The sequence below is a fragment of the Corvus kubaryi genome, unplaced genomic scaffold (genome assembly GCF_017639235.1).
Source record: "Corvus kubaryi isolate FWS band 111438036 unplaced genomic scaffold, C.kubaryi_AGA036_p1.0 37398, whole genome shotgun sequence".
NCBI lineage: Eukaryota > Metazoa > Chordata > Aves > Passeriformes > Corvidae > Corvus > Corvus kubaryi.
The window spans coordinates 4,308,029-4,321,870 of record NW_024581137.1 but is presented as its reverse complement, the minus strand read 5'-3'; the positions used below and the strand labels follow the sequence as shown (position 1 = coordinate 4,321,870).

Below are 13,842 nucleotides of genomic sequence, written 5' to 3'. Positions count from 1 at the left end.
TTCATGTCCCATGGCAGCATGTGGTGGCCCCCAAACGCTGGGAAGCGACAAAGCAGCGCTGGGCCCGCAAACATTCTGAGAGGTTTGCTTCTCGTAAGCATCCTAACCGGGTCCCACACAACGTTGCCAACAATCCAAAAGAGACAAAACATGTGGGTCACCCTAGCTAATTTAACGGGGCAAGACTCTGTGTCTGAGCCTGGCCATGCCAGGGGACCCATTTCGCACCTGCTTAATTGGGGTCCCATATTTTAACACGCAAGCCTTCCGAGGGATGCTAGACAACAGCTCACTGATAGGCAATGCCACAGGCAATGGCAATTGTTCAGGGCTGATCAGACTCAAGCCTGCGCAGCAGCGTGCCTGCTAGCAAGCTGCATTCTTGAAAAGCATCAATGACACCAGAAGAGTTAGATCTACTGGGTTCCACAAACCAAACTGGGGATGGTTACATGACATTCGAGCTGCCCACTACCAGTCAATTAAATGTTAAATAGGCGCCTTTGGGCCACTGTTGACCCTCTTGCAGACTGGTTTCTGAGAAATTACGAGTCCGAAGCAATTTACTACCAAATCAACCTCATGGGTCAAGCCCCGACACACCTCCCCAGTGGTACATTCTTAATATGTGAGGACCGCGCATGGAATGGGGTTCCCGCCAGCCCACATGGGGACTGTGCTACTTAGGGAAACTCACCTTGTTCCATCCAAACCTGCATCAACTCTTAAATATCACCCACCGCACTGAAACCAGGGTGCAGCATTCAGTCCATGAGCTCAAATGTGAAAGGACTGAAGAGCCCGTCTTTTGGAGTCATAGTAGAATTTGGCTAGCATCTATGTTTTTATCTGGTGCTTCAACAGCTAGGGTGCACGCAACATTACACAAACTTGCTTGCTGGGCGAGGGATGAACTAAACATAACTTCGCAGATTCTTGATGAGCTAAGTGCAGATGTTACTCCTGTTAGGCATGCAGTATTACAAAATCGGGCAGCCACTGATTTTCTACTATTAGACCACGGCCACGGCTGTGAAGATTTCCAAGGTATGTGCTGCATGAATTTTTCTGACCACTCTGTCTCAATTCACAAGCACCTCTCTGACCTCCAGAGGGGCCTGCACAACCTTCAGGAGACAGACGACCTGTCCTGGGTTGCAGTGTATTCTATTACCATCCTCATGAGCTGTTGAAATCAGGTGGGGCAGTGTTTCCTTGCCTCCTCCACCCAGACTATCTTTCTGTTAATGGCCCATCAATGTCCTGCCGCATGACTCAGAGATAACTCCCTCCGGACTATCTTCTGTTAATGAGCCTAATCAACACTTGGCCTCATGACTCATCACCCCATTGTGAGATGCTCCACCCAGAGGGAGGAACCAAGCATCCCATTGTGGATATAATCTGAAACTCTGAACACCAGAGACAACCCCTTTTCCACTGGATTTCCAGAGGACAGGAGCTACACAGCCACCACTGGACTTTCTGAGGAAGAGCAGACACCTTTACTACAGGATCACTGCTTCAGAGGACTGCAGCCACCATTCTACCAGACTGCTACCACCACCCTGCCTAACAGGGATTCAGGTTGTATCTTGACTCTGTCAGTTTGAACCAGTGTTTTCTTTCAGTTTTTTTTTCCTTTTCTTTAATTTTCCATTAAATTGTTATTCTGACTTGGTGTCTCCCACTGGTTTGTTTTCAAAATAGTACACGACCCTACTGGAGATTGGCTTAAGGGTCTGGGTATCACCGGATGGCTGCGTACCTTGGTAGTAGAAGGCTGCTGATTGCTATTTGTAGTTATAATAGGCTTAACAGTATTTGGGTACATTTTTTCTTGCCTTAAAGTGGGGCTGCGAAAGATCATCGACCAGGCCTGGGTTGCCCAAAAAGAAAATGGGGGATGTGTAGAAGGATTCCTTGTGGAACAGGGGCATACAATACCACTGGAAAGATTGGACAACCCAGGGTTGCTGAGGAAAACCCCTGAACTGGCCCCTGGCTGCAGGCAAGCCTGGAAAACACCTGGCTGCAGGTAAGCCTGGAAAGTCCTTGGCAAAGTTATACACTGGTTGGCTCCCCCGTGGATTAGGGGCCGTCTAGAGGGACTGGGCGTGAATCTTTGCAAAGTAGATATAAGCTTGTATAGTTAAACAGTAAAGGGGAGAACGATGCTCAAATCGTATTGGTGCATGGGTCGTTACTCTGGCTAGCTTTTCACACTCGAGTCCCCAAACCCATTCTACCGAATCTGTCAGTTCAACCCAGTGCACCCCTCCTCCCTCAGAATCTGGGCAGTGAGTCAAAGCCACCTCTCCCTGAAAGTCCAGGCAATGAGCCAAAACAGCTTCTTCCTCAAAACCAGGGAAACTAGACCCTCCGTTTCTTTTAAGTGAGCAAAGAAACGGAGCATGGGTATACCTGAGAATGCTCGCTAAAAATAAAACAGGAGATATAATGATCAGAGCTATTACAAGTCCTAAACGGGCACCTGTAACTTTTCTGATTGACACTGGGGCACAAATTTCTGCTCTGACAAAGAAAGATGCCCAGAGGTGTGGAATTGTTCCAACAAAGAACCAATATTGTGTTTTAAATGCCTTGGGAACAACAGAATCTATGAATGTGGCCTTAGTCAAGCTCACTTTGCCTGGAGAGGAAAATCAACTCTCTATTAATATGGTGACTGGAGATATTCCAACCAATTTATTAGGGATGAATGCCCTTGCTGGGAGGCAGTGGGAGGACTCAGAGGGTCTTCTGTGGTCTTTTGTCACGCCACGTTTTAACATCAGACTGCTCCAAGCCGCAGCCTCCCTACCATTCAGCAAAGTAACTAATGTGAAACAATACCTCCTTCCCCGGGATGCCAAAGAGGGTATCAAGCCAGTGATACAGGAGCTACAAGAACAAGGAGTAATACTTAATACCCATTCTCCTTTCAATTCTCCAGTGTGGCCAGTGAGAAAGCCTAATGGGAAGTGGAGGCTGACAATAGATTTTTGCAGGCTGAATGCCAACACAGACCCTCTTACAGCAGCAGTCCCAAATCTAGCAGAATTAATAACATCGATTCAAGAAAAGGCTCATTCAATCATGGCAACTGTAGATGTCAAAGACATGTTTTTTATGACACATTTACAGCCAGAAGATATGGACCATTTTGCTTTCACATGGGAAGGACGCAATACACTTTCACAAGGCTTCCCCAAGGGTACAAACATTCCCCCACCCTGGCTCATCACACTTTAGCCCAAGAGTTAGAAAAAATACCCAAAGCTGACAATGTAGCTGTTTATCAATACACTGATGATATCCGTGGGAGGAGATGAAGTAGAAGAAGTGAGAGATACCCAACAGAATATAATATTCCACTTGGAAAGCCTTGATTTGCAAATTCCCTCAGAAAAACCCAAAACCCTTCACATGAAGTGAAATTTTTGGGAATCTGGTGGAAAGGAGGTATGACATGTATCCCACCTGATACCCTAACCTCTTTAGATCAGATTAAAATGCCTGAATCCAAAAAAGATCTCCAACATGCTTTAGTGTTCTGGAAGAAACACATCCCAGATTTTCCCATAATTGCCAGACCTCTTTATAACTTGTTGAGAAAAGGGATAAAATGGGAATGGACTGCTTCTCAGGAAGAAGCACTGCAATTGCTGCTTTTGAAGCAACAGCTCACCAAGCTCTGGGCCCTATTCATCCTACAGATCCTTTCCAGGTGGAATGGGGATTTGCCTCCTCAGGGTTGTCAGTACATACACGTGTTGCAAGAATCCCCAACTGCAACAAATGGTTGGAGAATGCTGGCAAGACATCGATCCCTTGGGACAGTGACTGTGATTTGTGAGTAAACTCTGGATTTCTCTTCTTGTTCTCGTTTTGCAGTTCCATCTCTAAACTATGGAGGAACCGTGGAAAGACTCATGGCTCTCAGAGCCGCATACGGACATTTATCTTAAAGTTGAAAAGATTCTTGAACAACGATTTGTAAATTTTAGCTTAATTCAAGCTCAAAAGGAACTGAAACACTTCCTGGCATGGTTGTTTAAGAACTTTTTCTATGTTTCTTGGGATTTGATTCTCACCAAAGACTTTTGGAAGACTGTTTGGACACAGTTAATTCCTGAGTCAGAATATACGCTGATGGACGAATATTTTCATGAATATTATTTAATTACCAAGACTGTTGAACAATGTCAGCTGTGTCCTCGCGAAGGGAAGCATGCCTCAGGGACCATTCAACCCAGGCCATGTGTGCTGAGCGCTCTCCGAGCAGCAGCGAGGCAGTTCCTGCGCGCGGGTGCAGCGGCGTGAGATACACTGTTGGCAGCAGAGCGAGGCGCGGTGGAAGCGGCGCGACCCGGTGGTGCCTGCCTGGCCCCGCGCAGCGTGTGGTGGAGCGAGCCCCGTGAACGCCCGAATGAGAGGGGCAGTCCATGGGTGGCAGCCGGTGGCGATGGCAGCGGAGCGGAGCTGTGTGAAGCCCAGGCACGTGCCAGGATGGAGCCGTTTGCAAGGCGCGGGGGGGCCGTTGCTCAGAGGCCCGGCCAAGACGTGGGCACAGCACCAGGCAGTGGCAGCGCAGCTGCAACCAGAGGTGGCAGCAGCAGTGGCGCGTGGGGGCCTGAGCGGTGCGGCCCAGCCCAGCCCTCACTGCCTCGAATGTAACCCCGGGAAGCCAAAACCCCGCAGTGAGAGCACGCAGGCACGAGCAGCCCTGACGGCCCCGGCAGCTCTGGCAGTTCCAACACAGGAGCAAGCAAAAGCAAAAACACAGCGAGACAGAAAACAGCAGCCACTTGGAAAAGGGAAAAAATCACCGTAGCTAAGGTTTAGGAATAGTAAAATGGTATAATGTTAAACAAAATTATGGTTTTATAATGAGATATGACAACCAGGAAGACATATTCGTGTATCGTACTGCCATTACAAAAAATAACCCCAAAAAATATATCCCAATCTTAGGAGATAGAGAAGTAGTAGAGTTTAAGATTGTCCAAGGAAGGAAAGGTTTACAAGCAGCAGATGTCACTGGGCCTTGTGGTATTTCTGTGAAAGGCAGTATATATATCCTAAAAATTGTAGTCATGTTAGACTATATCCCCATTATAAGTAGTCCATACAGCTGCCCTTTCCTAATCCTACCCTTCCCCTTTATCCTATATCCTATTATCCCCAGTGTATTCCCAATCCTTTTTTCACCCATGGTTTCCCTCAGAAGACCATGCCTTTGCCAATTGTTTCCCCAAAAATCCCTTTCCAATGCCGAGTGGAGGATGATGAGGGTGGGGAAAGAATTTAACTATTGTTGTTAAGCGTTCCAACAGGTACATATGGAAGAAACCTCCTCCTGCCTCAGTTTCCCCACAAAGCATGCTCAGAGAGTCCTGTCTCCCTTCTGTCAGCCTTAAGATATTCCAGAAAAATATCCGTTTGGACATTTAAAGACTCAGGAGGATGGCTTGTTTTGTTTTGAAACTGTTCTTGTTATCTGATGTTTATCCAGTTGTTTTCAGTGTTAAGTTTTAAATCTCTTTTTGTTAAAAATAAACGGATGAAGTGTTGGGGTTCCTCCCCCCTGCCATGTGGTCCTGGGAGAGGGGCCCTGGGGTAGAGGCAGGGCCTATGGGGTTTCCCTACTCCCTGGTCAACCTCGTTCTCCATTGGTTGTTTTGTGTTCCCCTGACTGGGAAGGACCCTCTGGTCCCGTGAATGCTACAGTTCTTGGGAGGGTTGCCGACCAGGCGGCTGGAAAAATAAACATCTCTGAAAATATCTACCAAGAATCGGTCCACGTATTCTTTTCCACGGGCCTCGTTGTCTGATACACGTGTTGCAAGAATCCCCACTGCAACAAGTACACATATGGCAGCGGGGTCCTGAGGGTCCGATGAGGCCTGTTGGTTTTTACTCCCATGGCTTCAAAGATGCTGGAAAAAGATACACTACCTGGGAAAAAGGATTGTTTGTGGTTAGCTTAGCTCTCCTAGAAGTGAAGAAGATTGCATGACAACAACCAATTGTTTTGAGAGGCCCTTTCAAAGTTATTAATCTCTACTGGGATCCCGCCACCTGACGGGGTGGCCCAGAGGGCCTCAGTAAGGAAGTGGTATGCTCAGATTGAACATTATTGTAGCATCTTCTCAATAACTGAAGGAGGTGCAAAAAATCTGGCAATCCAAGAAACTGAAAATTTGGGGAGCAGCCAGGACAAACCTGCCTCAGTCATTAAAGTAGCCTCTCCTTTTTCCCCCAAACAGTCAGCATTGGTTTACGGATGCTTTTGCCAAGTGACAAGGAAAGGTGTGGAAATATAAGGCTGTAGCCCTCCACACTTCCTCAGGTGAACAAATTATCACAGAGGGGAGAAGGCAGTGCCGAAGTTGGCGAGCTGATAGCTGTTTGGAGTGTTTTCCAACGTGAGGCACAGAATACTCCTCTTGTCTGTATCTACACCAATTCCTATGCTGTGTTTAAGGGATGCACTGAGTGGCTTCCCTTTTGGCAGCAAAATGATTGGGAAGTTAACAGAATCCCAGTATGGCAAAAGTGGCAAGAAATTCAAAATACTGCAAATCAAGGGAATTTTGCCGTGGGGTGGGTAGCCTCTCACCAGACAGATGGAAATCCAGCAGGAGAGTGGAACAAGAAAGCTGATGAATTAGCAAGACTAAGTCCTGTGAAAAAAGATCAAATTACAGAGGACTAGGAGCACTTCTTAGAATGGTTGCATGTAAAAAGACAACACACAGGTGCAAAAGATTTGTACAAAGAAGCCCTTGCTCGCGGTTGGTCTGTTACCAGAGAAATGTGTAAAACAGGCATATCAGCCTGTGAACAATGCCGCAGATGGTTAGAAAGACACCCTTTGGAAGATGACCCTCTGCATTTAAGAAAGGGTAAAGGCTTATGGGATGCTTGGCAGGTAGATTATATCAGCCCTTTTAAAAAGTCAGGAGGTAAACACTTTGCACTGGTAAGAGTAGAGATAATAGCTGGGTTAGTCCAGGCCGATGCCTTTAAAAGAGCTACAGGAGATAATACTGTTAAAACATTGCAGGGATGGTTTGGAACTTTCCCAAAACCACAAGAAATTCAATCTGATAATGGGTCTCACTTTACTGCCAAAGTTGTACAGGATTGGGCAAAAAGTGGACTTTTCACACCCCTTATTACCCTCAAGCTAACAGGATTGTAGAAAGGACCAATGGTCTTTTGAAATGACTTTTAAAACCACAGGAAGGAAACTGGGATGTTTGGCTATGGGAAGCTATGAAAGGTGTGAATGATAGATGGGGGGTAAACAGGTGTCCCAAAATCACTGCCTTTTGCCCAACAGCTCCAAGCATAATTCCCTCACTACAGGTACCAAATGATCCTAAGAATCCTGCACACTACCCTGGACAACCTGTTTTGGTAGACCTCCCTACTGTAGGAGAAGTACCACTAGTGCTAAAAAACCCTTTGAATAAATATGCATGGGTAGCCTCTGATGCCCTAGGGAGAGAGCATCGGATACATACACGCTACATAATTCCATCATTCTAATTTTCTGCCTTTTGGTGGCAGACTCTGTTGTGTTTACTTTTCACAGAAGAACTCCGAGGGACATGAAGAAGACCACATAAACCATGATAAGACTAGTGATACTTTTCTGCATCCTACCACAACGCCAGGGCCAAAAGCCAGCTGAGTGGCCATGGTCCGAAGCTACCATTAGGTACACTAGTGCTCTAGGATCCTATCCCAGAGATCATTGCCTGAACCTAGCCACTGTAGTACTGCACGACTCTGAGGTATACCATCCAAGTGAATGGGGATGGGACTTGAAGGATTGGACTAGAATCCTAAAAGGAACAATTGGTGAAGAAACTAAGGTAGGATGCAGAAAAGTAGAAGGATCTCTTTACGAGAAAGCTTCCACCATTGCAATCGGCAGAAATTTTCTAAAACCAGATGGGAAAAGCGATTTGCACCCCAACACTATGGACAAACTCTGCCCTACAACAGAGCAGATGTGTGGATGCTAAAAGGCAGGAGCAGAGAAATTTTCCAGCTCTGTAGTTTGTGAAGTTTTTCCTTTCTCATGCTCTAGCTGAGAAACAGAGAAATCCAGCATCTCACAGCTTCTCTGTGAGAAGCTTTCGTTCTCATGAGAACGGGATGGATAACAGTTTGTAAGAATGTAAACCGTTTTTGCACTTGCAAGTTGTTGTGGAAACTGTAGAATTGTTTTCAGTCTTGTGAGAATAATATTTGGAAATGGGTGTCTTACTGCTCAGCCTATCACCTTGAGAGGTGGTGAGTGAATAAGCCAATCATGTAATTTCTTTATTGCGAACTACACTATAAAAGAGGAGAAATTCATTAAATGAGGTCTTAGCTCTGCTTTGGCCATATCATCTGACCTGCCTATGTCGCGATTTCGCCATTCTCTGAGGGGATAACAGCGACAGTGGATGTGTGACAAGCAAACCCCCTTCACCCTATGTTGTTGTCAGAAGAATGTTGGTAACTACACCTTAGACCCCAGTACCAACAATGCTGAAATCACGAAGCTTTGCAAAAACGAACTGACTGACTGCTGGTATAACTTTACTTTAACCAAACCAACCTATGTAACATGCAGTTGGCGAAATAACCCAGCAGATCACCAAGTCTGAAAGGTTTGACTTATAAATTCAAAATAAACGCAGTAGCAAAGCCCATACTGAGTGTAGTAGTCACATACCATGTTATAAATACCCCACTTGTGTTAGATGAGAAGAATAATGTTTTCCCTCCCTTTATGGTAGCCCGAGGTGATGATGTTACAATACGATGTAGATTAATTGCTGATTTTTTTCCGAACCTATACACAGTTATAGCATTGGACCTCACGGCCGTGTTTTGTTTTGTGAAATTCAAAATCAAGATTGTTGGCTAAACTTAAGTGCTGTACAATTTTCCCATAAAGTCATGAGTGGTAAAAACAACACAAAATACTGGGGGGAAATCAAAGTCGATGTTGCAATACATACCACCCAACCACCGGTTATGCTAAACCCAAGAATTTTTGAAATTGGACCATATATAATTAGGAAATCAGGCCAACAACAAATATTGTTTAATCCGGCATGGTCCCTTAAACAAGCCAAATTGCTGATGCAAAACAATGTCTCAGAAATTCAGCCAGCTTGTTCACCTTTTCTGCAAACTTCCTTCAAGGGGTGGACAACCTGGTTGTGAAAGTGGAACCCTTCTAAGAAACGAACGCAAAGAGACATAACCAGTGTTGTGGGAACAGGACTGGGAATTTTAAATAGTAGTGATTCAGAACTACTAATGAATAAATTGGCTGCTACAACTAGAGATCTGACTAAATTACAACCACTGCAGTCATCCTTATTAGCCTTGGGAACTCATCAGTGGTTGTTATCAAACATATTACCAAATTGGGAAAAGGTAAATGTGAATGACCACAAATTGATAATTGACACGCTCGATGCTACACAAAACAACGTTTCTTTGGCTCTCAGCTGCATCCAGGCTCAGTTGCAGATGCAGTCAGTTGCTGCCTCAATTATAAGAGAAGGCAAAGAAGACACTTTTCCTACTGAAATTCGGAAAATAATCTGGGACGGTGCCACTGATTTTGAAAGAGAATTCCAATCCTGATGGAACTTAGTGAATTTTACCTACAATCCCATCACAAACACAGCCACAGCCTTTGTACTAACCATTCGTAATGCTTCAGTGCATTCGATATTCCCTATCATTGCATTAAGGCTGAACCATGATGCAGCTATTCTCTACCCTTCCCAGCATAGAGAATGGACCTGTCAAATTGGTGAGAAGTGGCAAACTGTTAATTTGGAAACTTGTATTGTCCAGGAACAACAAGGGTTCATCTGTGAAAGTAATGCAGTTAGAGCTCAAGACATTTGTTTGGATACAGAACAAAATAATCTGTCATTTTGAAATTCATCCTAACAAGATTCCTGAAACAATGCTTGTGTATATAGGCAGTGGATGTGCATGCTTAAGAACTGCATGTGATAAGGTAGTTAGAGAAAATTTAGTAGTAGATACTAAAAATCATTCAAATTTTTGTGTTTGTAACTTTACTAAAATCATAGGATGTGATTTTTCATCTTTAGCCCCACTTACTTCTTATCACCTTTTACAGTCCAATTACACACTGATCCACCAATTATTGCCTACTCCCACTGGGATGAACCTTACTTTGGTAAAGTAATTGTTGCTTCACCAAGATTTAATTGAAATTTTGGAAAACATCGAGAAAAACGGACAGAAAATCTTGGCAACTGTTCATCACAATGTGAAAGAAATACATCGTGCTCTAGAAAGAGTAAAGAAAGATGCTGAACATGGGTGGTGGGATACTCTTTTTGGGTAGTCACCTACTGCTACAGGTGTCCCGAACAAATTGTGTAATCCCATCATTGTTCTCTTGATTTTAGTTTTGATTGGTTTTATCAGTAAACTTATACATCATGAATTGTAGAATGATGAAACGGTTAACACAATTGACATCTATAATAGATGTACACGATTTGGTCAATATCCCATCCACTATGAACACCCCTAAGGTTATTGACACGAGACAAACTACACGAGTATTAAAATAAGATAAGATGTGGTAAGAAGTTAGACGTGTATTTTGATTAAAAAATTACATGTGTATTTTAATTAAAAATTACTTATTCCTTCTTTTTCCTTTTCTTTTCCTTCTCTTTTCTTTTCTTATTTTTTTCTACCCTTTTCCGGGATATGCTACCAACATTGATGAGTCCTGAAGACTTCGCAACAACACTACGAAATTGTGCTGATGGAGCTCTCTTGATGACAATCGTGAGTCACGGGGTGGTGTAAGAGATGGTCTGAAGATCCCTCATCTGCCTCACCATCATCGCCAAGGACAGAGATTGAACACAGGAGTCCTGGCCTGGCTGAGGTGGGATGTCTGCCAAGTGCTGCCTGCAGGTGTGCCCACTGGGAACTGGTACGCATTCCTGAGGAAAATTAGTGCAGGTCACAATGGACTGCGCCATCCTTGCTGCCCAGGCGGGAAGGACTGCGCTCAAGCGGAAAGGAATGACCTGTCCTGTACACCTGTCTTGTACCTGTTTCCCAAAGCAACGGGCCCCAGAACAACAGCTGTAGATTTGCTCCACCTCTTGGCCAGTTGCCCCTCGCTTCTGAAAAGGACTACAAAGGGACTTTCTAAAATAACTGAGACGAGATCTCCCCACAGAAAGAAGGTGAATCTATTGGCAGAAGACCACAAGGACTTTGTCTCATCTGTTGGTAGCTATTCCCACCCCCGTTCTTCCTCTCTACTCTTTTACTTTGTTTTCTTTATCTCTCCCTCTCTTTCTCTCCTCCATCGCATTACTGTGTTGTGGGCACTTAATAAAGGTGCACTGTTCTGATTAACACTGAAATCCCTTGTGTCCTTTTGCACTCTCAGATCCATAAACGAACCATCACGACCCTTGCTTGTATTAGCGGATCGTGACAGATGGGTAATTTGCTAAGTTGATGCTCAGTGAACTGCTTTATTTTGATTGAATGAGTTGCTTTAAATCTTGCCAATTTTATGATCTTATGAAGTTTTCCAAAAAAGTTTGGTTTTTAACCTCCTGAGAATGTTGTTGCACTTCTCCCGTGTGCCCACCTCAGGGTAAAGTAGTACCTCAAGCCCCTTTGAAATAAACTCGCCAAGTGAGAACTGGGGCTCACCACCAGCCCTACCCAGAAGTCTGACTATGCATCTTCTGCAAAAAGAACTTTGCAACCAAACCTTTCTGCAGGAGATTTACAGTCTGTACAAGCTTCTGTCAAACATTTGGAAGTAGGTGACATTGTATTTCCTCAGTCTGCCCAGAGACTGAGAATGGCAAATGCTGAACAAGCAGGGTACAGAAAAAAATAAAGCCTACTTCAGGATAATCGTCTTCAGAGTGTGTCTACACCACACAACTGAACTGAGCAGTGGCTGCAATTCAGCCTTAGCTTACATCAGAGCACTCAAAGGGCATAATGTACTGGTTTAAGAATTTCAAAAAGTGGTATAATACAAGGAATCTGAAACAGTTTAAGCTGATGACAAAGGCTGAAGCTTTCTATCTTCTCCGAACTTCCTTTCATTGCATGGCATTAGGGATGGATTTCAGGAGTACTTTATCTGAGAAACAAACTAAGAAGTGGTTGAGTAAAAGCAGACAACTAACACATGAAGTATGTCTTCTGCTTGACTGCTCAGCAAAACACAGATGAGAGATGAGACATTTCTTGGTGTGTAAAAACACAGCCACAGAGCTTTGCATCTTGAGGCACTGATTTCATTGAATGATCTTATATATCCAAATCTGGAAATTAGTTTCAGCTAGAACACTGGAAAGGATTGAGTTATGAGGATTATATAAGGCATACACAGAACCCCCCAAAAAAATTGATTTAAAACTTGTTTACAGCTTACTTCTTGTAGTGAACCATTTGCACCTTATGGCTAAATTCTGTCTTAAACAAGCTTGTTTAACTAAAAGAGAAACTTTGAACTAAAGGAGAAATCGCTGTTAAGCAACAGATACTACAGATGCAGAGTAGTGGGGTTTTTAATGCCTATTTCCCTCCTGCACCACAAGCCATCACCATGCAGCCACAAAACTCTGAACTCAGAACCTTATTGCAGAAAATTTTTCCAGGCACGCCCAGACACATACGCTCAAGCCCCCTGTTGGACATTGCCTGACTTCTAGAACCTTCCAGAAAGAAGACTGTGCATACCCAGAACTCCTCCTGGAGCAGGTACTGGGGTGTTTACTAGAAGAATCAGGGTTATAAACCCCCCAATTTTTGATGCATATGCACACCCCCATCTCTGATGGACCCAGACCCCTCCTCATGAGCCATGAGTGGTGATAGATCTCTCTTTTCTTCTCTGTTTTTGTCTTTTCAATTTTCCTCTCTTAGGGTGATCACACACTTCAGAATGGCTACAATACCCCTTCTCGAACCATTAAGTGTTTTTCCATGTAAGGTTTCAAAGCAGCTCCAACAAAATTTGCTGTTTTATCAGTTATTTAGGGTTGTTTTGCTTTAATCCACCCCCAGGGGTCCCTTTAACAACACACTTTGTTGCCTTGCCTCAGAAATGGATCACATTGTTATCTTAAACAAGACTTCTAAATAGGTTTCACTGCATAAGAAACACATGAATTTGGATATTATATATATTTAAAAATATATAATATATATTATATATACAATACATATACATAATATAGAATATATATATAAAATAAAATTTGAGACAATACCAACCTTCAGCTTGTGAAGCTGGTGATCGCGCCCACTTCTTAATGCAATTCAGGTGGAATACATGGTAACAATTCTGACAGCTCCACACTGGGGCTACTATTCGGACCACCTCACAGCAGACCATGCACTCATACTTCTCTGTGGTCAGCTGTTCAATCAATGACCCTGCAAATAAAATATATTACCTGTGCATAAAAGAACAGCTAGCCGAGAAACAAAACTCAAATTAAATTCCAAGATTTTATTTAAATTATAACGGACCTTACTTTACCTCTGTGGCTATAAATAAGTTGCTAGTTTGCTCCTGGAAGATTCCAGTTTGATACTAGCTAGGCATTTCTTTAGCTTCAGAGCAGGAAGGAGTATGAGATTCCTATTAAAGTGGCAATGTAAATTCCACTTTGACAAATAGCAATTATTCTGATCTTATGAATTAATTAGTTAGTTAAATTAAATAGTTTTAAGATTGGCAGAAGTTTGAGATTTTACTCACCACTTTATATG

The 13,842-nt window shown here is 43.7% G+C and overlaps 1 protein-coding gene across 11 annotated transcripts in view; it reads right to left on the bottom strand.

Moving 5' to 3' along the window:
• The window catches only part of NFX1 (nuclear transcription factor, X-box binding 1), an 89,132-nt gene that overhangs the window by 61,124 nt on the left and 14,166 nt on the right, over window positions 1-13,842 (bottom strand). For all 11 annotated transcript variants that reach the window (XR_006018750.1, XM_042044480.1, XM_042044488.1 and 8 more), the window contains exon 3: window positions 13,342-13,503. Coding sequence is in view for 10 of the 11 variants with exons in the window: in XM_042044480.1 (XP_041900414.1) it covers window positions 13,342-13,503 (162 nt within the window). In the remaining variant the exon portion in view is untranslated. The remainder of the gene's footprint in view (window positions 1-13,341; window positions 13,504-13,842) is intronic.